The sequence below is a fragment of the Halichoerus grypus genome, chromosome 9 (assembly GCF_964656455.1).
Source record: "Halichoerus grypus chromosome 9, mHalGry1.hap1.1, whole genome shotgun sequence".
Taxonomy (NCBI): Eukaryota; Metazoa; Chordata; class Mammalia; order Carnivora; family Phocidae; genus Halichoerus; species Halichoerus grypus.
Window position 1 is genome coordinate 132,894,108 of NC_135720.1, and position 23,589 is coordinate 132,917,696.

A 23,589-nucleotide genomic window follows, 5' to 3' on the forward strand; every position below is an offset into this window, starting at 1 on the left:
TGGTAGCCCCCAGCGGTGTGTATGTATCCCGTTCCCACGCGGCGGTGCTGCACGGGACAGGGCTGTGTGCTCCCAGTGGCCGCACCCCTGTGTGAACGCGGTGTCACTCGCCAGCCAGTACCCATTTAGAGCTTTGTTCCTCTTTGAGGAATTATGTGTGTTCCCTAAAGGAGAAGCAAACCCTTAATACGAAACAGAATCTATCTCCTGGCACGCAGGCCCCTTTGAAGCCCTGATCCCCCCCCACACACACAGGTGTGCGTGTTAACACACCTGCTGGGTTGAGGCCGTGTCCCGGGGCGGGGGCGCCGTGAGCAGCGGGTCATGGTTGGGGGCAGCTGCAGGGAGTGCGCCCCAGCCCAGCCTGTCCCCCTAGATCTCCCCGGAGGTGCTGTGTAAAGAGGGGATCAAGGTGCACAGGACCGTGCAGCAGAGTGGCCAGTTCGTCGTCTGCTTCCCGGGCTCCTTTGTGTCCAAAGTCTGCTGCGGCTACAGCGTCTCGGAGACCGTGCACTTTGCCACCACCCAGTGGACGAGTATGGGCTTCGAGACGGCCAAGGTGAGGCTGGCCGAGCCCCTGCGCGCCCCGCTGCGTCGCTGCGCCGCTGCGCGGGGACCGTGCGGGAGTGCACACCGGCCGGGCAAGGGGGAGCTGCAGAGGATCCCTTTGGGACCTTTCACTGGCAGCTGGGGGGCTTCCTGTAGGAGAGGGGAGTGAGTATCGTGAACGATTTTGAGTTCTGTTATTGACCCACACACAGCATCGGGAAGACGGTACAAAAGACGTTTAAGGTCAAACTTAAAATGGGTAGAAAATCTGCACCCATTTTAAAGTGGTGGGGCGCCCCGAGCGAGGACTTTTCCGCTCTCTGCTGCCGTTCCCCGGGGCGGGCGGATGGGCAGGACTGTCGCAGGACTTTCAGTTGCTTTGCATCCACCTGGAATTCAGAGTTTGGGAATTCAGATAGCCCGCGCGTCCCCTGAGGGGCTGTGTCGCCTCTTGCAGGAAATGAAGCGTCGCCATATAGCTAAGCCATTCTCCATGGAGAAGTTACTCTACCAGATTGCACAAGCGGAAGCGAAAAAGGAAAACGGCCCCACTCTCAGTACCATCTCCGCCCTTCTGGATGAGCTCAGGTAACTTGGGGTCTGGCTTCCGGGAGCCCCTGATGCGGGGGGGCGGTGGCGGTGCGCCCGAGGGCTGCAGACGGAGGCAGGTCCCGCGCGGGGGTCCCCGGCCGCCGGGGGGGGGGGCGGAGGCTTTGGGAGCGTGGTGGGTTCTCTTTCCTCTGCCCTCTCCGGCCTGAGGCTTGATGTTTGGGGTCGAACGGGCCGGCGTGCAGCTACGGGAGCTTAGTCCGCCGTGGGAAGGGGTGGAGGCGGGCCCTGGCGGACTGCCCGGATCCCAGCGGCGTGCGGCCGTGGAGAGATGCCGCCACGTCGGGTGCCCCCCACTCGCTGTCCCCGCCCCCCTGCTGGCCACCTGCGCTGATGCGCGGCCTCCCCCTGGCTCCGGTGTGCGGAGCCCCTGCGGTGGACACGGCGCCAGTGCTCTGGCTCCTCGGGAAGCCCCTCCTCGGCCTCCCCACGGGCCTTCCAGAGCCCTGTGCCCTCCCGGGCGCCCGCTAGCCCGCGGGTCTGCGCCGCGGCGCCCTCACGGCCGCCCCTCTGTGCGCGCAGGGATACGGAGCTGCGGCAGCGGCGGCAGCTGTTCGAGGCCGGCCTCCACTCGTCCGCCCGCTACGGCAGCCACGACGGCAACGGCGCCACGGCGGATGGCAAGAAAAAGCCTCGAAAGTGGCTGCAGTTGGAGACGTCGGAGAGGAGGTGTCAGGTCTGCCAGCACCTGTGCTACCTGTCCATGGTGAGCCCGGGGGAGGCGCTCGGCCCCGCCCCGCCCCCTCCCGCCGCCCCCGCCCGTCCGGCCGCAGCTGCTGCTCGGGAGGGGTCGTGGGGCCCTTTGGCGGCCTCGGCTCCTGTCCGGTTCCAGTCTGACGACTCAGAAACGTGTCTGGTGAAAACAGCTTCTGAGCAGCGCAGCTCCTGGTCTCTGGTGGGAGCCGCTTCTGGGCTGACGACCGCAGGCCCCTCGGGCTGCTCTGCCCCCGCCCCCAGCCCGCCCTGGGCCGTCAGGTGCCTCCCGAAAGGCCCGCGTCCGCAGGCTGAGGACCAGTGGGCCGGGCGGGGCCGGGACGGCCGCGTCCACAGCAGCCACAGCGGCCGTTTTACCTCCGGGCGCTCCCGACTGAGGGGGGCTGCTCTTCCGACAGCCCCAGAGTGGTACGCACGCCCTGGAAACTGGACTCCAGGTTTTAGTTTGGAGGCCGCCTCCCCCCGACCCAGCCGTGCCGTCCTGTCGGAGGCGTGGGGCGGTGGCCGGGCGCGCGCTCCGACGACCACTCTGCCCTCGGGTTCGGTGCAGCATTCGGGGGACTGCGACACGCCGGGCCCTGCGCGAGGGGGGTGGGCCAGGCCGGGCGGCGGCGTCCGGGGCCGCAGCATTCCGTGCATTTTCCGCTTGAGGATATTTTGAACTCGGTGGGTTTATCAGGATGTGATCCTCTCGTAAGTCAAGGAACATCTGTATTTTCTTCTGTCTGGTCCGTCTTTTCCAAGGTCCTTCTAGAAAGATACAACCTAGGGTCATGCTCTCAGAGAAGGTGCTAAGCATTTCCCCAGGTCTTAAAACCGTTGGGTGAGCGGCACTTGGGAAAGCCGCGGCGCCCCGAGCGCATCCTGTTGTGTCGGCCGGAGCCGCTCCCGTGGGGGACAGCCCCGCTATTTCCCACGAGCCCCAGTGGCGCGGTCACGACCTCCATGTGGGGCCCCGGCTGGTTCCCGTGGGTTTGTGCTCAGGCCGTCGTGCGGACAGGCGGGCCCTGAAAGATGTCGCCAGGCATTTCCTAGCAGCCCCAGTGTTGTTTCAAGAAAGCATAGATCCACCTGAATTTGTACGTAAAAACAGGTTTTATTTTACAATTTTCATTGCTTGGATTAGTCAGAAGCTTTGTGTTTTTGTTTACAGTTTCCTCTTTTTGTCTGTTTCTGTGCTTGGCCTGAGTGTCTTTAAAAGGCGAGGGCTTTCTTCCTGTGTTAGTTCCTCCCTCCGCAGCTCGTCGTACAGCTGCTTCCCCTGCATCTTTATGAAAAGGCTCGTCAGCCTCTTGCATGTCCTGTGTTAAGGCAGCATATTCCCTTTCTCCGCTCGGGAGAGCAGGACTAGGGGCCAGGGCGAGGGGCGAGGACCCCCCCACCACCCTGCTGGCCGTCCGGGCTCCTGTGTGCCCCGGGCACGTCGGGGCTGCACATAGTGCGGAACGCGTGGTTGGAGTGTCGGGGAGCAGCCCCTGGGTAACCCGCGGAGCTGATGGGGCACGGAGCCGCAGGGGGAGACCGTCCGGGGGGCGTCCCTGCACAGCTCTCCAGACCCACACTGCCACGTCGCGTCCCGCCCTGGTCTGTGTGGTCGCCGTCTCGGAAGCCCCAGGCGCTGAGCACTCACAGGCGTCGTGTTCTCGGGTCTTCTCCGGCCTGTGGGTGGCAGAAACCCGGCAGGACAGGAGGCCCCCGCGCCCGTCGGTGCCCCTCAGAGATGGGCATTTATTCACTTCCTGGTTGGAGGTGCTGCTCCAGGTGCCTGCTTCCGGCTTTTCATCGGTGCCCGGTGGTGGCACGTCCTGGGCACCCGGTCGGCCGGGGCGACAGCGCGGGGACAGGCCGCAGCAGAGCTCCGACGCCCCGCCCCTCAGGCCTGGCTCTTCCCGCAGGTCGTGCAGGAGAACGAGAACGTGGTGTTCTGCCTGGAGTGCGCGCTGCGCCACGTGGAGAAGCAGAAGTCCTGTCGAGGGCTGAAGCTGATGTACCGCTACGATGAGGTCAGTGCGCGCTGCGGGCACGCCTTCGGAGCGGGGCCTGCGGGCCATGGCGACTGTCCCCTGCTCTCCTGGGGCGCGACGCACTCGCCGCACGGCCCGACTTGGGGACGGAGAGTAGCGTAGGTCCAGCTTGTGTCCGACCTGACCTGGAGGATCCCAGGGACTAAAATCAGAAATGTCTTTACTTTTACAAACTTCCATTCATTCCGGGTTTCTTCGTCCTGGTGACGGGAGCTCTGTAGCCGCGAGCCCGCTGCCCGCTGCCCTGCGTGGGGGCCTGGCCCAGCCCCGTACGGCATCTCGGCAGTGGCGGCCGCCGGGGCCTCCGCTCACCCTGGTGGGCTGGGCTAAGAATCGAGGGACAGTGCCGTCCCCCACGGCAGGGGCTGGGGTGCAGATCCGAGGGGTCGGCGGGGGGCGCGGGCCACCTGTGCACGTCCGTCACAGGACAGACGAAACCCGGGGGCCTGGTTGTGGCGCATGGGGGGCCTCAGAGCCAAGTCTCTGGTCTCGGTTTTGTGAGAGAAGCCTGATTCTAGGGCTCTGCGGCCAGGGCCGCCTTCCCTCGCTGCGCCCTGCGGAGCTCCTGAGACACAAGGGAATTAGCCCTGTCCTTCCGCCGGCTCTGTGTCCCTTCCCCACAGTGGGCGGCCTGCAGGGGTCCGGCAGGGCCCGCGTGCGGGAGACTCCCCTGCGTCCGTCCGTGCCCGTGCCCCGGGAATGAGCATGTGCCAGGTCGGGGGGCGCCTGCCTTGTGTGGGCTGCAGACTGCGCTGGCCTCTTCCGTCCCATCTCCAGTTGAGAACCGGGGTGCGGCCCCAGCAGGGCACGAGGCCAAGGGCCAGCTCTGGAAGCCGGGAGCCGGTTTTGTCCTCCTCAGGGGCCTCTGGACACTCGGGGCCTTTTTCCTTTGGCATCCAACTCCACAAGTCCTGTCCACCTTCCACATGCATCCCGGGCCCAGTCGGTTCCCGTCGCTTCTGTGCTTCCGTCCTTGTTCGAGGGGCCGTGCTTTCGTGTTCCCTGTGGTCCTTTCCTCCGTCCCTTGCCCTGGTCCTGTGAGAGCTGCCCGTCGTCCTCGGGGGCGGACACCATCCACAGCCCCGGCTCCGTGGCTCGGTTGTGGCCGCAGACAGCAGTGCTTCCGGGGGGAGTGGGCGCCCCCGGCCCAGGGCTGTCCCCGCACAGGCAGCAGGCCCGCGCCTCTGCGCCTCACCCCGCAGCCTCCCGGGGTGCGCGGCCCTGCCCCTCAGACGCACCGCTCACCTCGTGACGGCCCCAGAGCCCTTCCTGGGGGCCCCCCTTTCCAACAGCAGTGGTGCTCTATCACCTGTCCTGGGCAGCACACGCCCGTCCGCCAGGCCCTCGCGCTGTGTCCTGGGGGGGGGGGGGGATCCTCCTCCCACAGATCCCCTCCCCGCGGAGCCTCTGTCCTGCGCCCGCTTCTGTGGGAGGTGACTGTCCTTGCATCCCACACGACGGAGCGGAGCCCCAGGTGGGACTGGGCGGGGGGGATGGTGCATCCGCGGGGCTCAGGCTGTGGGCCGGGGGGGAAGCCTTTGGCTGATGGGATGGAAAAGCTGAAAATAGACGGGGGTCTCGTTTTTAAAGTGGGAGCTTGAAGGCAGCAGGCGCTCTGGCCTCCCTGGTGCTTCGTGTCGGCAGCAGATGCCGAGCCCGGGCCGGTGAGCTCACGGGGTGCCGCCACCCGGCCGTGAGGCTCTGCAGAACGTGGGTTCGCCCATCTCTGCCCGTCTTGGGTAGCCAGGTGTTGTGTGGGACCAGAACACTGGACAGAGAATCACGTCTGTCGGGTCCTTCTTGAAGCTTAATGGTTTTGATGAGTAAGAAGGGCATTCGAAGCCGCCTTTGCCAGCGGCCTCATCTTGGTAAATCTGAATCCGTTCCTTCTCGGGTTGGTGTGTGTGGTGTGTGTGTGTGTGTGTTCATTCGTTCCCTGGTGTGTGTGTGTGTGCGGCGCGCGCGCACGTTGTTCCCTGGGGGAACTACTCACTCTGGGTTGGGTATTAGAAATGGCTTGTGAGGACCCTGCAGGCCCCACAAGGCTGGTCAGGCCTCCTGGGCTGCCTGAGGGAGCCGCCCGGGGAGCCGCCGGGCCTTCCTGGCAGCCGTCTGGTGGGACGCAGGGAGGGCGCTGCCCGGCCCCATGCTGCCAGGAGGCTTCGGCCACTTGGAACCAGGTTTTAAAGAAGCTCCTCTATTTACCCTCGATTAGGTTTGCCATAAAGTGCTTTTAAAAACGGCCAGAGACGGAGCTTTCATACACGGGCGGCTCTGCTCCTTCCAGGGTGCTTTTCATTTTCTTTCCAGTTTTCACTTCCCCTTTGAGACCTTCCACCCCTGTGATGAGAGCCTGCTGGTGCTGGAGGGCCAGCCTGGGACGCGGCTGTTCCCCGGGCCTTTGAGTAAAGGAAAGGCCTCTGCCGCCCGCATGTCCACATGGTTTCCTCCATCCCTGGTCCAGGGCAGGTGCTCGTGACATGCAGGCCAGGCCACCTGCCATTTTGATAATTTGGCGCATGGTTTCTTGTAAAACTGGATGGTTTGGGAGTTGTGTGGATGTTGCGCACATTCTCGAGGCCAGCGCCTGGGTGGACGGGCTGCCCTCGCCGGGGTGGGAGTACCAGCATAGCGCTGAGCAGAGCCGCTGAAGGGAGGCTCGAGTATCAGGCTGGAGCGCCGCCCCCCAACGCCCGGTGCAGGCTGAGCCGGGCTCCCTCGCAGCCCTGGCCTGTCTGCGCTGAGCCAGGCTCACAGGGCCCACAGCGCCCGCTGGTGTCCACGCTTGTGTGGGCGGCTGTGGCTCGGCGGCGAGGGGGCCGCCGTCCTCCCTGCTGCCTGTAGTCCCGGGACTTCATGGATGTTAAGCTGCCAGGGAGGGGGCCTCACTGTGCCTGAGCGATGTTCTCACTGGTTCTCGCGCTGCCGCTCAGAAGGGCCCAGGGAGCCGTCTGGAGCCTCACCCGGCTTCCAGGAAGCACACTTGGAGGGGCCCCTCGGCTGTCCCAGGCTCGCCATGCGATGGGGAGTCGGCGCCAAGCGTCCCCTGGGCGGTTCTGGGACGGTGCTCTTCTGGTTTCTTAATTCTCTCTCCCTTTCGGCCCGGAACAGGAACAGATCATCAGTCTGGTCAATCAGATCTGTGGCAAAGTATCTGGTAAGAACGGCAGCATTGAGAACTGTCTCAGTAAACCTACACCAAAAAGAGGGCCCCGCAAGAGAGCGACCGTGGACGTGCCGCCATCCCGGCTTTCATCCTCCAGTTCATCCAAAAGTGCTTCGAGCTCGTCGTGAAGATGCCAACACCCGTGTCAACTGATATATATTTTTTTGTAATTATTATATTCTAGTTTGGAGTACTTGCTGTAGGATTCAAGCTGTCTTTGCACTAGCTCTAAAGAAGATTTTCTTCTGGTTTTAGAGAACTAATTTTGTTTTAGCATTAAACTGTTGAACTTTTTTTTGTACTTAGAACCTAGATACTGCAGTCAGGTTTTTGAAACTGCCGTATATTCACTGTTTTAAAAACCCTTGAGGGGCTGTATTAATTTGTATTGCCCCCGTGGCTGAAAAAAGCCTTTTCGGTTTTTTGTTTTGTTTTTTTTGTTTTGTTTTGTTTTCTTTGGTAACTTGGGGAAAAAAAGGCTTTTTAACCCATTTTTGAAGAGGGTGAAGTTTGGAGAACAAATTTTAAAACCATCAGTCATGTGAGCAGATTTTTCTAGAGAGGAAAAGGGATAGGAGACACACACACACACACAAAACTTGAAAAGAAATGGCTTTACTCTGGCTGTCTTTTCTTCTGTCATGTGCAAAATGAGTTTGTAGTTTTTAAAACCGGAGAACGCCCATGTTGTGTCTTGGGGAGGTCATGGCAGCTGAAGGCGGACGTAGTTTCCTAACCCGAGGCAAAACGCGAAGAGGAGCGCCGAGGTTCTCTTTACCAGCACATCACTATGCATCTGTTTTTGGGAAAGAGGAGAGCGAGAGAAGACGACTGCCTGCCTTGGAGGGGTCACGTGAGGGACACCTGTGCCTGATTTCATTAGGAAATCCATTCTGTTATTTTTTGGTGCTGTTGGCTACTTTATCAAAAACCCTTCAATAGCATCCTTAAGAAAAACAAAAAAAGGAAAAAAAAAAGTGATCGAAGCCGTTAAGTGCTTCTTTGTCCTAGATGTGCAATCTTTCTAACATTCCGTCTCCATCTCACTGCTTGTTCCCCACCTTCACGCGTCAGCATTAATCTCTCTCTTCGGTTCGTCTCGTTGACGGTCACACTCAAAGCCACTAGGAGGTCTGCAGTTCTGTTTGAATGTGAAAATGCATTTGCGCTCATCTTGTCTATTTTTTCTCTTCATGTTGTAACAAAAAGAAAGAAGAAAAAAAAAAGAATCCCATCCCTTTTGTACATACGCCTGTAAATTGTTTTAAATACTTGAGCCTTTTTCTCGGTGGGGGGGTGGGGAGGGCGTGAAGACAAGATGAAGAAAAGCCTTACGTTTCCGTTTCTTCATCGGGTGGATTGGATGCTTACAGGGTTTTTCTTGTAACATTTATAAGTGCTGCTTACATCACTGAACAACAACAACAAAATAATAATGGAGTAGCTGTTGCCCTTCTCCGGTTGTGTGTACAGTATGTGTGGAATAAAAAAGGGAACTGTTTTCACAAGCTGTTCTTTGTTTCGTAATTGGACCCACCGAGCCCGTGGCTGCCCCTGTTGCACTGAGCTTGTCAGCGGGACTGTCAGGAGCGTCCTGTGCTACACTTTGTTGGTTGTTGTTGCAGAAGACTGAACTGTTTTTGGAATATTTAACAATTACATAAACAGAGTCAAGTGTTTTCCAATGTGGTTGTCCGGTTTTTATGGCCTTGCTGTGTACTTTCCCTCTTTTTGACAGTAAACTCTGCCTCTGGCTTACAGTTTGACATTTAATTAATTTATTAGCGCTGCTCTGCACCCCTCCCGCGGGAGGGAGGACTTCATGTTGTTTATTGCCAGTTTTTTGTTTACTTTTCAGGTTTGTACTACAAGGTTTAATAATAAAAACAGTTTTTTGGATATTTGTCTGTCTTGTGGAAGATGAATGAATGAAACAAGGTCGCTCTTTTCTGGTCACCCCCACCCCCCCGCCCATGCCAGGGAGCCGAGCCTCTGACTGCTGGTGGCTCCCTCCCACCCCGTGAGCGGGGGCCCCCGTGGCTGCTGTGACCTCTTCCTTTCCAAGCAGCCTGCCAGCAGGCTGGGCCGGGAGCACTGCTGAAGGGGGCCCCGCCGGGTGGCCAGCTTCCCGGCAGGAGGAGGAACAGAGAAGTGGTCTGGATGATGGATCCTTCTCCTCTGGGCGCAGGTGTGTGTGCTCATGTTAAAGTAGGGACAGCTGCGGGGTGTTGATTTTGTCCTCACAGAGGGAAACCCAAGCGGACTCGGGCTACACTGGAGGAAGCAGATTTAGTCTCTCCAAAGGGCTTCCAACCTCCACACCGGGCCGAGCCAGGGACGTAGGGTTCCCGTCCCAGCCCTGCCAGACGCAGGCCCCTCCGTGGTCCGCGGGGCCCCGAGCTGCCCTCCCTGCCCCGAAGGCCTGAAGGACGGATCTAGCTAGAAGCCCTTCCGTACGAACTTTATTGTCAGCTGTTCTTACAGTCAGTTTCTCACACATTACTGGCAAACTGGGTAAAAACCACCTGCCTGCACAGTGCGGGGACACGGCGGGAGCACACAGACCTAGGAGTCGCTGTCGTCCGTGTGTAACGTGGCGAGGGCTGTGTCCACCTCCACGCCCTCCTCGTCAGACTGGACGATGGGGGACTCGCCACGGTCGCGGGGGGCCGGGGCAGCCAGCTCGGGGCAGACGGACAGCGAGGAAGGCCGCGCAGCTTGGGATTCGGCGGCCCTTGGGACCTGGAGAGTGATGTCGTGCTGACCGACCCCCGAGGCGGGCCCTGCGAAGTGAAGAGAAACGGCCGTGGAGACAGTGCAGTTGGGAAGTACCACGGAAGGCCACCGAATGCGCACGCAGTCCGGGGGGCCCCGGTCCCAGCACCCGGGTGCTCCCGAGTGAGCTGGCGGCGCCAGGGCCCCGAGCTGAGCCTGCCTTCCACACCAGCAAAGCACGGGGCTAAAGGCACAGGCGGCATTTCTTCGAGTCGCAGCCTGTGGAACCGCCATGACCTGGATTTCCGTATATCCTTGGGAGGAACCCTGGAGAATCAACGGCTAAGAGAAAACCTCCCTAGTCTTTTAGTGGCTCTCCAACTTCACGGCAACTAAAAAGGCCTGAAAGGAGGCAAAGTCACGTGCAGCTGGTCGAGTTACGGGGCTTGCGTCCTCCCGACTCCAGGGGAAGGGGCCAGCACTCCCGCCCTTCCCAGCGGCCCCGCCTCGGCGCCCTGGGACAACACAGGGGAGAGCGCTGCCTCGTGGTGAAGTTAAAGGCAGCACCCGCCGACGGGAAAGCTGGGGTTTGGAGGGTGGCCCTGGCCGGAGGGGACAGGAGCGCGCTTACCCGCATATGAGCAGGCCCTGTCTGGGCCTGAGGGACGGTGTCACGCTGAGCCCAGTCTAGGGCTGGGGCCTCGGAAAATCGTCTGCCCCACTTCCGTGACACCCAGTTTGGGGAAGGCGGTATGTAGAGGACAAGTGCCCACGGGGTTGCAGCCACCACCCAAACCAGAGCCCAGGAGGAGCAAGAGCTCCAGGAAGCACGTGCTGGGGGCGGGAGGGGCGGAGGTTCGAGCCCTGCGGGAGCCGCGGTCCCACATCAGGCCCGACAGCCCGACTCCCACGGCCTTCCGAGCCCCGATGCAGCCCGACGGCCCCTGAGGGGGTGTGGGCCGCGCTCACGGTCTCGGCCAGGTGGCTGACGGGCAGCAGGACAAGCAGCTGAGCTCGGGCTGGCACGGGCTGACCACAGTCCTCAGAGGGCTGCCCTCTGGAGGGAGAGGGTGCGAGTATGAGTGTGACAGTGTGTGCGAGCTGGTCACCCCCACCTGAGACCGGAGACAGTGCCGTGTTGTCTTCGCCACCGGAATTCAAGAAGACGTCCAGGGCCTCCTGGTCAGAGATGTCCATCAGATCCATCTGCTCCAGCATGTCGATGTTCACTTCCATGGACGACATGCTGCCCATGGGCTCTGGGAAGACACGGGCGCGAGAGAAAGTGACACCTTCGGTCTTGAATAACCCTTTCAGAGGTGAGCTCCGAGTGCATTAGGCTAACATGCTCGCGAGACAGAAGTTCCTGCCGTTCCGAACCTTCCAAATGAGAGCAAGGACCCCTCCCAGTGAGGCGCTGCGACTCCCTCCTCGCCCAGCCTCGATGCCCGGGGACCCGTTCCGGCAGCTTTCCTGCTTGCAGGTGCCCCAGACAGCTCGCCCCTGCATGCAGCCGTCCTCGCTGCTGAGCGGGGCCCTGTTCCCAAGAGCCCTCCTGCCACCACAGCTCTGCCTCCTGCCTGCAGATGCCCCCAAACGTGGTACCCCGGCTGAAGCTATCCTTGCCCTGGTGGCCTCTTTCTAGTCCCTTCTCGAAACAGCAGACAAGGTTTGGGCAAGGCCCGCAGACTCCCTGCAGTGAAAGCACAGACTACAGGAAAGTCAAGTCGGCCCACGGGCAAGAGGAGACAAAGACTGCGAGTGAGCCTGGGCCCGGAGGGACGCGGCCCCCTGGTCTGGAGCCCCGTTCCTACTACCTCTGTGGCCCAGAAAACCGCAAGCCCGTTGGCTTCACCATCCCAGGCGTGACAGTGTCCCGCAGAAATGAATTATTTCTGGATGCGGACACACCCTCAGCCCTGGGTCTCCCAGTTATGCAGACACGCAAACTCGGCCCAGCCCAGCGCTTACGGCACGCGGGGCCCTGCCACTCACGAGGAGGGTCAGCAGAAACACACGCGGGGTAACACCCCCTGCCATTTAATTTAAATGACTAAGTATTTTAATGAACTTAAAGATGAATCAAAAAAACGGGTTAAAAGACAAACATTTGAGAGAAGCCAAATGACTTTCAGATAGGAACATTTTAGTCACCAAAATGTAGAACTTTGGGCAGGAGTTAAACGGAAGAGGAGTGAGGGCCAAAGTCCGCAAGAGCATGCTAGACTGAATCAACTCTCCCCTACACGGCCCAGAAACAGCGGGAAAACGCAAACAGCTGAACACCGTCAGGGCTCCGAGACCAGACGCTGGGGAGCAGTGACAGTCCACGGGGCTGATTTTCCAGACCAGATTCAGGAAGACAGATAAAAGCAATCCTCACCTCCATCAGTGGAGCTGGCGAACGGCAGAGAGAAGGGACAGATGAGGAAAGAACAGGAAATAATCAGTCTGACAGCTTCTCAACAACAGAAGCCAGGAAACCGTGGAATAAGAAGTTCAAAGAGGTGAGATGAATGTCATCTCTAAGATTCTAGAACGTTAAGTGGCATTTAAGATCAAGGATCAGATACAAGCTCAGTCAGACAAAGCTCGCCAAGTGAAGCCGCTCTGGGCACGCAGGACCGAAGGGGCCGGGCAGCTGGTTACAGCGTACCCAGTACTAGAGGACTGAGCGCTGGCGACAGGAGCCGCAGGGGGTGTGTGGGGAGCCCACGCGGTGTGAGGCCCTGCTCCAGGGGGAGGGAGGGAGGGAGGGAGGACCGGATCATCTTGAGGCACGGCACCCTTAACGGTCACCCTAAGATTCGAAGTAAAGAGCAAAACACTTCTGTCCCTAAGCTGGAGGGAGCTTACTCAAGCTTAGGTGACCTCCCCGAAACGGCAACGTCCAAAGCCACGTGGTCAGCATGGACTCCCAGGGTGTGGACCGGGTCACGGCCTCGCAGTCCTGCTGTGTCACCGCCCGACCGGTCAGGGCCACTGTGCCCACTGGTCAGATGCGGGCCCCATGGGGGTGCCGGCCGCTGGGCTGGAAACAGCAGGTTTTCCGTTATGGGTATGGAGGCCTGTCAGCACGGCCTTTCTGGCTACTGGCCTTGCTTTGGCTGCAGTTTTGAAAGGTCCAGAGCCTCCCTTTCCTTTCTGTCTGTCCTGTCCTGTTCAAGAGGACAGGAGTAGGACTTTGAGAAAAACTGGATTAACAAGCATCGAATGGCACCAAGAAAGATGGTAACGAAGCCACGTATGTCAGTAAGCCGAGGAAATGTAAATGAATCAGATTTGCCATTTGTAACAGGTTATAAGACTGAATTAAAGTGATTAAAATCTACCTATGTTTCGTTCCTAGCAGACACTCCTAAAACATAAGGACATTAAAAAAAAAAACACACGAAAAGCTTAAGAAAAATGGAAAGTAGATGAACAATTAACGTGAAAGCTGACACAGTAATTTTAATAGGAAACAAAACACACTTTAAGGGAAAGCAAAAATACCGGGGTAAAGTGTAGTACTTAGTAAAGGTTCAGTTCGCCAGGAGGACAATTCAAAATTTCTGTGTGATGATAGAATTTCTGGCTATGTTTAAAGAATGGCAGACAAAGAAGATCTAAGAAATCCATAATTATGAGGGGAAGGAGGGCTTGATATACCTCTTGGATAATTACATAACCAAACGCTATAAAATTCAGTGATAGGGAATATTTGAACAGCCCAACTTACAAGCCTGTTGCAATGAGTACACGCAGAACCCTCTCATTTAGAATCTTGCCCTCAAATATACGTGAAACATGCAAACTCTTAAGTCTTGAATTAAAAAAAATCAAAATCCCGTTCTCTGACAACCACAAGGAAGTTCATTAGAAATCAGTAACAAACGGTAACTAGAAACACCTTCACGCATTATTTAAAGACACTTCTGAACAGTTCACAAGTCAAATAAGTCATAATGGAAAATCTGAAAAACCCAGGAAGAACTATTACTTGTCAAAACTTGTAGAATTCTGTTAAAAGGGGTGAACTTTAACCTCGTGAAACATTCATAGCTCTGCCTTATTCAGACAAGAATCCTGAAAATCAAGCGCAGATGGCCAACTTAAATTAGACCAAAACCCAAAAAACCACCACCTGAAAATCCCCAGTACTGAGGAAGAGAACTTCATGAACTAAAGATTCAATAGAAAACAAAACTAAAAGTTGAGTCTTTGAGAAAACACTTAAAAACGGATGTTCTGGGTAAGATTCATCACGAAGGGGTCAATGGCACAAACGAGCAATTTGAGGGAGGCCGAAGCAAAGCTTGCCCCGAATGCCAGAGATGGAGACACGCACCGCGGCCACCACTGTGCGAACGTATTTGCGAACTACGGACGCGCAGGACAGATTCCGTGGAAAACTTGCTAAAACTAGTAAGAAACGGGAAACCTCTGTAACTATCACAGGGAAAGCACGGGTAGCTCTTGCCACAGAGAGGACTGGCCCCCCAGCAGTGTCCGAGGCACGTGCCCCCAACGCCGGGGAAGAGAAGTGAGGAGAGCTGCTGCGCGTGGGCACAAAGCAGGGCTCCTGGAGGGTGGTGCTCCCTCCGTGTCGGAGCTGAACTCAACTGCAGCCAGCATCTGCAGGGGGCTTTTCACAAGACCTGGAAATCGGACTCCCACGTTTCTACGGAAGGACAGAGCCCAGAAGGCCAAGGCAACCGCAAAGGAGCGAGAAAGCGCCAACGTGTGCAGGGGTGTGCAGGACTCGCCATGAAACACTCCACCTGAGGCCCCAACACCCTGGACCAGAGGATTCTTTGTTGTGGGGCTGTCCTGTCTACTGGCGGATGGCCAGCAGCATCCGTCCGTCTGTCTGCTAGATGCCAGCAGCATGCCCCTGCCCCGAGCACCCCACCACGGTGCAGACGGGACAAAACTGCCCCCGCTTAAGAACCGCTGCTTACTGAAGAATTCGGATGGTACGGTTGGGGCTCCAGGCTAGACACACGGAAGAACAGGTTGGAGAAGAGGGCCTAGGACAGACTCCCCGTGTACTGCAACAAGACACCCAGCAGCAGTGGGGGAAGAATGCTGGGGTGGAGACAACAGTACTGAAACTGGGTCCTTCCCTCACGATCCACAGAAAGACCAACTGGTGGTGGATTTAAGAGCCAAGTATGGAATGGAAAACACTGAAACTTTACAAATGAAACACAGTAGGATGTTCTTATAACTTGCAGCTCTAGCCAAGTTCTACTTGTGTGTTACTTGGAGGGAAGGAGTTCCTGAGCGAGACGCAAAAGGACAAACCATACACAATAAAATGGGCAAAGCTGATCACATTAAAATAAACACACACTGAGCAAAGGCCACTCTAGGATCGATAAGCCATGGGTCAAGTGAAGGTGACGGCCTCGGATTATCATCAAAGGCCAATACCATGGGTATAAGACTACGGACAATCAAGGAAATGCAAATCAAAACCCAAATAAGAGGTCATTTTGTACAGATTGGCAAAAACTTAAATCTGGCTCTAACAAGTGTTGACAAAGATGAGGAGTGATCAAAACATGCACATACTGCTAGGGACGCTGTAAACGGGTATGGGGATTTTGGCAGGTAATTTGACCATCTAGTAAAAATAAAGATAAGCACATCAAATGACTCTGTAATTACTATTCTCGTGATACACCCTAAGGAAACGGTTCTCAAAGCGTGGCCCCCGGGGCCAGCAGCCTCTAGCGTTCCCTCACCCCAGAGCTGGTCAGAAATGAGAATTCTCAGGTCCCACCCCAGACCTACTAGATCAGAAACCTTGGAGTGGGGCCAGCCCCTGTGTGCGCAGCCCTCCTGGAGACGGTGAGGCTGGCTCAAGTTTAAGACCCATGGCCCTAAAGAAACTCTCCTCACATGTATCAAGACGCATGGGAATGTCCTTAACGGTGGTGTTTTTAGTGAGAAAGAACTTGAAACAACGAAAACACCATCGACACAACGAATAGATTTCCATATATTCATTCAATAGATGTGGAAATTATTTAAGAGTGAAAAGGAACAAACGAGGCTGAAATGAGCCGGAATGGACAATGGTCAGAATACGTGCCGAGAAAGCCAGCATGCAGTGCAGCGCCAATCTGCGTCTGCGCGCAGCCGAGGCGGCCGGAACCGTGAGAGCGGCTGGTCCCTCTGGAGGGGGGCCTTCACTGGTATGGGTGCTGGTAGTTCTTGAGCTGGGTGGTTAGTACATGGGTGTTTTTTTGAAAATACACCAATAGTTTATCAAGTCAGTCACAAAAGTCCACTTTCCAAAGTAATGCACTGCAAGAGATGAGTTTTGAGACAGTATATGGGTGTTTATGTTATTCCTTATACCTCTGTGTATATTTGGAATATTTCATAACATTTTTAAAAATATCTGAAGCAAATTTGGGAAAACATTAAAATGCTAAATCTGGAAACAGGAGTATGGGACATTTTCAGTTCTTTTCTGGATATTAAAATACTTCCTAATTCAATGAAAGCCAGTAATGGGTCATAGTAAATTTCCAATAAAAATTTTATTTCTAAATAAAACCCTCACGGGGAAATAATTATACAAAGTTAAACCCATAAGCTGATGACTGTGTTTGAGACACTCCTCCAACTCAAGATAGTATCCTGGGGGGGGGGGGGGCGGTAAGACACTATATGAATTCTAGTTTGGTGCATTTTTATCTATTAATTCTCCTCTAACTTTGCTAATCTTGCCCACACATCCTTCCCTTCTCTTTCCCAAGCACTGGGTCCATCCTGGAACACCCAAGGGCTGAGTCCTCCAGGACTGGACTCTGCTGAGCTGCACAGGGCCCCCTCGGGAGCCGGAGATCCACTGTAGGAACACAGATACAGAGCAGGGCGTCTCCAAGGTGATCTATTCAGTACTAGCTGCACCCTCAACATACCCCGGCTCTCAGCAACAAAGACCACTGAAGCCGGGTCCGGACCACGCCAGGCTGCGTGCCTGGACTGCACTCAGACCCGCTGGGCGCCAGCGGCTCCCAGTTCCCCTCCGAGGCTTGGCACATCTGGCGGTGACCTTGTGTCTCCAAGTGCGGGACGCTCCACGCTCTGCGGGTTCTCCAGCCTCACCCGACCCGGGGTCGCCCGAGGTCCCTTTACCCTTTACTCGGATACTTTTCTGGGTAAAATTTCCCATGTCTTTGTCTTCATTAAAAAATGATGCTTTGGAAAGTGAGAAAAATTCAGACTGCTATTTCGGATTTAGTGGAAGGAGTCCAAAATACCATGTTCACTATGGAGATTTTTTTATCTTGACTGATTCTCCTACATGAGACCTCCCCACGTTCACCCTTGGGAGAGGACTGCTGGGGAAGACAGGCGTGTGGCACTTGCCAGGCTGGGAAGCCCAAGGGACGGCTCCCAACAGCCCTGTGGAGAGATGCTTGTTATCTGCAAATGTCCTTCCAGCTCTGGCTGCAGCAGAAAGCGAAAAAGCCCAAATCTTCCAATTTTCTTCTTCAGTGCTTTCAAGACCACACAAGGGGGTGCCTTTGGGAGGCAAACAGGCTGAGATGAGGTGGGGAGGGCTGGGCCTCCCCTAAGGGGATTAGCGTCCTCCGCAAAGACATGCCCGAGGGGGGCTCTCACTGCCACGTGGGGGTGCGAAGAGATGCAAGCCCAGGAAGAGGGCTTCTCCCCTGGGAGCCGAACCTGCCGGCACCTTGATCTTGGACTTGAGCCTCCAGAACTGTGGGAAATAAACGCCCACGGTTTAAGCCACCTGTGTCTGGGGGTTTGTTACAGGGGCTCACACTGAGACGGCCTCCTCCTCACCCCTGCGCACGACAGGACCCACATCCCTGCAGCAAATGGGCCGCTCACTCCATAACCAGCACCAAACCCTGGAGCAAAGGAATAGCGTGCGTGTTCTGAGGAAACGGGCAGCCTGACCTTGCTAGATGAAGACAGACTTTAGATCGGCGGCATACAACAGGGAAAGCCAAGTCCGGAGAGACGAAGACGCTCATCTTCAAACCTGTCCGGCCCACCGCAAGAAAGCCTTAGCCACCCAACGCGTCCTCTGGTGCTTTCCAAGGCATTCAGATATTACTTCTCATCAGTTTTCTCTGCATTATTTTCCTTCCTCGTTTTTGATTTCTTTAGCCTCTCCTGAGGGAGGCCACAGGATAGAAAGGGAAGGAAGAGCATGAGGTAACAGAGTTACGTCGGGGGGTGTGGTGAGGGGCAGGGGAGCCCAGGGAGGCTGAGGACAGTCAGATCTGGGGAGGCGGGGGGGGGGGGTCTCTGGGGCGCTGAGGGGCAGGTGAGCCCAGAAGGCCTGGCCGTCACTGCTCCTGCCCGAGAGGAATGGAAGCTGCCATGTAGGCCCCTGGCTCTCAAAGGTGGGATGAGGGACTCCGTCCCTGATGCCTCCCCTGCTCCACTTGTTCCTGGGAACCATCAAGATGCAGACAGACATTTATGCATCTAGATGTGCCTCACACAACCATTTATAAAGGTAAAGAATCGACACGTTCAGCTAGGAAACTGGTTAAACGTAGCACAGCGTACATCCTGCCGGTGAGGACGCACCTCTGAACCCACGCCCTTCTAAGGAATTCTTAACACGGGGAATGATCCCCGTGGAGTGACTGGACATAGGTACGGTGTGGTAGCAGTTACGTACACAGACTGGGAAAGAACCACCCCGAAAATAGTAACAGAGATTATTCTGTGCTGGAGAATTAAGGGTAATGTTTGTCTTTTTTACTTTTTAATAAAACGTATTTTATGTTTTCTAAGTATCTCCAACTAAAGCCTAGAGCTACAGGAAGACGCAAAAACCACGACAAGACAGACGTGGCATGACGCATCCACTCTGAGTTTTGGGGACTGATACCAGAATGGACTGCAGGGGACTGTGCCCCACGACCCGGCCGGGGGATGCAGTGTGACACGGTCTCCGTCCCCCGCTGCCAGCGACCCTCTCCCCCACTTGCCTCTCCTCTCCGCTATCTGCAGGTAACCTGTGGAGAGGTACTGCTCCATGTCCTGCTGGAAGGCCTCCTCGAAAAACTTCTGCCGCTCCTTCAGCTTCGCTTGCTGGGCGTGCTCCATTTCCAGGACCTTCTGGGTGTGCTCGGCATCGAGTTCAGCTAAGGAAACAGAACACTCTGGGTCAGGGTTTGAGAAGGGGCGGGGAGACAGGAAACGGGAATACATTCGTACTCCTGCGAGCCTCCAAGCTGAGAGGCCAGGGCCCCGACGGAGATGCAGGCCGCCTCCCGTCCCCCAGTCTGGGGCCCTTCTTCCGGTCCCCGGCGTGCCAGCCCCTGGCCGTCCCATCCCCCCACTCCACCTGCAGTGACCTTCCAGCACATCTCCCACTTCGTACAGAACAGCTTTCGGGCAGACAGGCGGACAGGGCCCTAGACAGAGGATGCCCTCTGCCCTCCCCCAGCGTGGAGCCAGGCGCACAGGAAGCACTGAGTAAGTTAAGGAGCAAGGACGCAGCTGCTAGGGTGCAGTGGCCACGGGGGGTCTGGGCTTCACTGCTCACCAGCCATGCAACCTGCCTGACATCCGTCAGCCTTCCTGAGCTTCACGGGGCCCATCTGAATTTGGGACAGGAATATTAACCCAATACTGACACGCGACGTCAATGGAATCGTGCTGAAAGAACTTTACGATTAAAGTGAGCAGGGACCCTTCAAGTTGCGGCCGAGTCCGTACGAGCAGGCAAGAGCCATGAGTACAGTCGGCCCCCGCGGCGGCACGCTAGCAAGAACCCCACACTGGCCTTCTGGGGCCTCACCGTCCTCCACGCCCCCGTGGAGATACTGGGTCAGGCGTGTACCATCGTTTGCCCTGTACGTGGGCCACGGGTTATGAATTCTCGGGTCCTCTGGGTGTCACACGGCGGTGGGCACCCACTCAATACGGCCCCCAAGATCCCCGGCCCCCTGGGGCGCACACCCCCATGTGACCCCCAGACCGTGACTGCATCGGATTTTCCCGCCACGATTAGCTTAGGCCCCGTGGCATGGCTGATGTGAAGAAAGAGAGGCCGTCTGGGCCGGCCTGCCCTGCCCCGGCTCTTCAAGGCCCTGCACTGTTCTGGACAAAGTGATGTAACCAGGGACATCCTCCCGTGCGGGCTCCAAAGCGCGGGGGCCGGTCGGCAAGGCCCCCAGGCGGTGTCCAGGGACGGACAGCAGTCCCCGGGGCGGGGGCCACCAGCGCAGAAACAGGGACCTCCTCCTGCAACCTGACCGAGCGTGGAAGCAGGTTCCTCCCACGACTCTCCGGACAGCAGTGCAGCCTGGTCGGCACCCTGCTGTCGGCCCCTGCTGTCGGCCTGTGAGGCGCGGGGCCTGGACCGACCATCCTACAGGCTGTGAGCGGAGACACCTGTGCTCTTTATTTCAGCCACAAAGCGTGTGCTGGTCTCTTAGGCAGCAACACGGGGACCCTGCAAGTAAACTGCATCAGTTCCAGCCCCTGCCCAAATCGGACCGGTGGAAGACTCAAAAAACGACAACTGGAGGTATTTCCCTTACACAAATATTTTGCAACAACTCCCTTGTGGCAGACACGACGCTAGGCTGAGTTTGGCAGAACAGAACGTGTCCGCTACCTTACTGTCGTGGAATAAACTGAGGGCCCCAAACACTGAAAAATAATTTCACTGAAGACATTATTCCCCACAGTTTACCCTTGGGGTGTTAGAACTCCTGTAACTCAATAATAAAAAAAATCCAATTACAAAATGGACAGAGAATCTGAATAAACACTTTTCTTAAGAAGACATACAAATGACCAACAGGCACACGAAAAGATGCTCAAACATTACTAATCATCACAGAAATGCAAACCAAAACCACAGTGAGAGAGACCATGTCACATCTGCTAGAATGGCCATCACTGGGAAGACACGAGATAACAGGTGCTGGTGAGGATGCGGGGAAAGGGGAGCCCCCGTGCACTGTGGGTGGGAAGGCAAGCTGGTGCAGCTGCTGTGGAAAACAGGATGGAGGCTCCTCAAAAAATTAAAAATAGAATCACCCTACGATCCAGCACTCGCACTTCTGGATTACATATCCAAATGAATGAAAACAGCATATTGAAAAATTATCTGCACTCGAGCATTATTCATGATAGCCAAGATATGGGAAGAACCTAAGTGTCTGTCAGGAATGAATGAATGTGGGGTGTGTGTGTGTGTGTCCGTCCATAGGCATACAACGGAATAGGACTCATTCATGAGGAAGAAGGAAATCCTGTCATTTGTGACACTATGGACAGGCCTTGAGGGCGTTACGCTAAGGGTGACAAGTCGGACAGAGAGAGACAAATCCTGCACACTACTTAGATGTGGACTCTAGTAGAAACAGAGAGTAGAATGGTGGTTACCAGAGACCGGGCGGTGGGGGAAGTGAGATGTGGGTCAAAGGGTACAAACTTGTAGTTAGAAGAGATCTCATGTAAAACACTGTGGTTATAGTCAACAGTACTGTATTATATACTTCAACGTTGCTAAGAAACTAGATCCTAAGTGTTCTGACCACAAAAAAGAAATGATAATTTTGTGAGGTGATGGAGGTGTTAGCGGACGCTACAGTGGTAATCAGACTGCAATGTACGCTTGCATTAAATCAACACGTACACCTTAAACTTCCACAATGTTATATGTCAATTATATATCAATAAAAAATCCTTGGGGTGTTACCAAGTGATTTTTTTTTTTTTTAGTAGGCTCCATGCCCAGTGTGGAACTCATGACCCTGAGACCAAGACTTGGATGCCCAACCAACTGAGCCACCCAGATGACCCTGCAGTGATTTTTAACAACAAAAATACATAAAACTTATAGTGAACAATGGTCTACGAGGCCCAGTGTGCTCTGCCTTAGTCTCTTCACCAATATTCAACACCACATTTCACAAATGCTGAGAACATAATCCTATATGCATGATATACCTTAAAAATTCAATAATGGAATATGTTTTTTAAAAAAGATTTTTATTTATTTGAGACAGAAAGCGAGAGCGAGTGAGCATGAGCAGGGTGAGCGGCAGAGGGAGAAGGAGACTCCCCCTGAGCAGGGAGACTGATGCAGGGCTCGATCCAGGGACTTGGATCATGACCTGAGCCGAGCCGAATGCAGATGCTTAACTGAGCCACCCAGGCGCCCCAATGGAGTAGGTTTTTGATCCCAAATCAGTTATAGTCTCCAGTACTTAGAATATTCTGGGCATTCTTCTTGTATTCTAACCTACATCCATGCAAGCAATACAAACTAGCATTAACCAAGCCACACCAACAAAAAGGAAACCTTCCCCACTTCATATAATTCCAGGCATTACACCTACAATGTGCCTTCTCTTCACACTATTATCACTATGGGCATTCTCTGTATTTCCATGTCATCCTAACTAACCCCATCTCATTGGTCTGTTTACAGGGAGATGGTCTGGAAGGAGCACAGGTTTTGGAATCAGGCCAGGTAGGGTCCTATCCCTTTTAGCAGATATCCCTGAGACTACTTCCTGCAGACGCCGGTTCCCTTGTCTCTCCGTATTTCTGCTCATCATTACTACTACTTATTCTTGGAGTCTCGGGGAACCTTAAACCACAGAGCCCAGAAGTTCTGGGGAATTAAAACAGCTCTCAACCAGAAGTCAGTGTATCAATGTTCCAGTCTCCCATCCTTTGCATGGATAATTCTAGGAGGCATTCTGAACACTTCCCAGAGATCCTGGGGGAACTGCAGCCCCTTGGCTCTAGCGTCGACTTTAATAACACATCCCTGTCTTGGCTTTTCCTCCCATGCTTGCCCTCTGCATCCTCACTCCTGCTCCTCGGGACCGCCTCCCACACAAACTACCTGCAGCAAGATCCTCACCCCAGGCTTGGCTTCCAGAGAAACCCACGCTAGCCTATCTAGGACTAGCTATCACGTAACCTCCCTGAGTGTCAACGTCCTCCTCTGTATGAGAAAGGTAAAAACACCTATTCTGTAAGTGGTTGGCAGGACTAAATGAGGGAAGAGACGTGAATCACCAGGCACACAGCACTGACCAAGAGCTGACAGATCCTACCAGCAGTATTTGAAATAATGGATTCTTGAACAGGAACATTATGAAAAAGGAATATGAAACATTACCACGAGCCAGGATGCGCACGACACTGAGAATCACCCCAGCTCTCTCAGCCCCGCTCAGGCACTTCGGAACCAGCCACCTTTCAGTGGCCTTACTACCTCGGCGCGGAACTGAGTGGACTCGGAAGAGGGGACGGAGGGGACTGAAGAGGATGTCTCCTCATCTGTTTCACTTCGGCCATCATCCTCTCTGCTCAAACGCTTCCTGGCTGCCAAGTGCATTCGAGTAAGTCAACCCTAAAGCAGATTAAATAGGCTTCAAACACTTCAAGCCAAGTTCACTTAATCTTTAGAAAAAAATAATTCCAGAATAAGCAGCTCAAAAACAGATCAATGTAGAAATCAAAAGGGGTTTTCACTGAAGAATACCTTGTTTTAACCAAATTAAGATTTTCTATAGATAGTTGTATAGCTTGAAAACTTTCATTCTTCTCAAGACTTCTGCTTCAAAAGTTCGGTTCTCTCCTGTTTCTGAATTACAAGTCCTATGTTTGTTTGTTTTTAAGATTTTATTTATTTATTCATGACAGACAGAGAGGCAGAGGGAGAGGGAGAAGCAGGTCCCCTGCAGAGCAGAGAGCCCTGCGTGGGGCTTGATCCCAGGACCCCGGGATCACGACCTGAGCCGAAGGCAGACGCTTAACCAACTGAGCCACCCAGGCACCCAGTCC

At 55.4% G+C, this 23,589-nt stretch overlaps 2 protein-coding genes across 9 annotated transcripts in view; one reads left to right on the forward strand and one right to left on the reverse strand.

The window, feature by feature from the left end:
- Window positions 1-8,961, forward strand: part of JARID2 (jumonji and AT-rich interaction domain containing 2) — a 249,764-nt gene extending 240,803 nt beyond the window's left edge. For all 6 annotated transcript variants that reach the window (XM_078055716.1, XM_036087225.2, XM_036087251.2 and 3 more), the window contains 5 exons: window positions 377-559; window positions 1,007-1,137; window positions 1,681-1,864; window positions 3,768-3,875; window positions 7,008-8,961. In XM_078055716.1, the coding sequence (XP_077911842.1) occupies window positions 377-559; window positions 1,007-1,137; window positions 1,681-1,864; window positions 3,768-3,875; window positions 7,008-7,190 (789 nt within the window). In that variant the 3' untranslated portion in view covers window positions 7,191-8,961. The remainder of the gene's footprint in view (window positions 1-376; window positions 560-1,006; window positions 1,138-1,680; window positions 1,865-3,767; window positions 3,876-7,007) is intronic.
- A 546-nt stretch (window positions 8,962-9,507) lies between these two features.
- DTNBP1 (dystrobrevin binding protein 1) overlaps window positions 9,508-23,589 on the reverse strand; it is a 121,975-nt gene continuing 107,893 nt past the window's right edge. For all 3 annotated transcript variants that reach the window (XM_036087268.2, XM_036087294.2, XM_036087285.2), the window contains 3 exons: window positions 18,756-18,911; window positions 10,893-11,036; window positions 9,508-9,845 (listed from right to left, as the gene is read on the reverse strand). In XM_036087268.2, coding sequence (XP_035943161.1) covers window positions 9,628-9,845; window positions 10,893-11,036; window positions 18,756-18,911 — 518 coding nt within the window. In that variant the 3' untranslated portion in view covers window positions 9,508-9,627. The remainder of the gene's footprint in view (window positions 9,846-10,892; window positions 11,037-18,755; window positions 18,912-23,589) is intronic.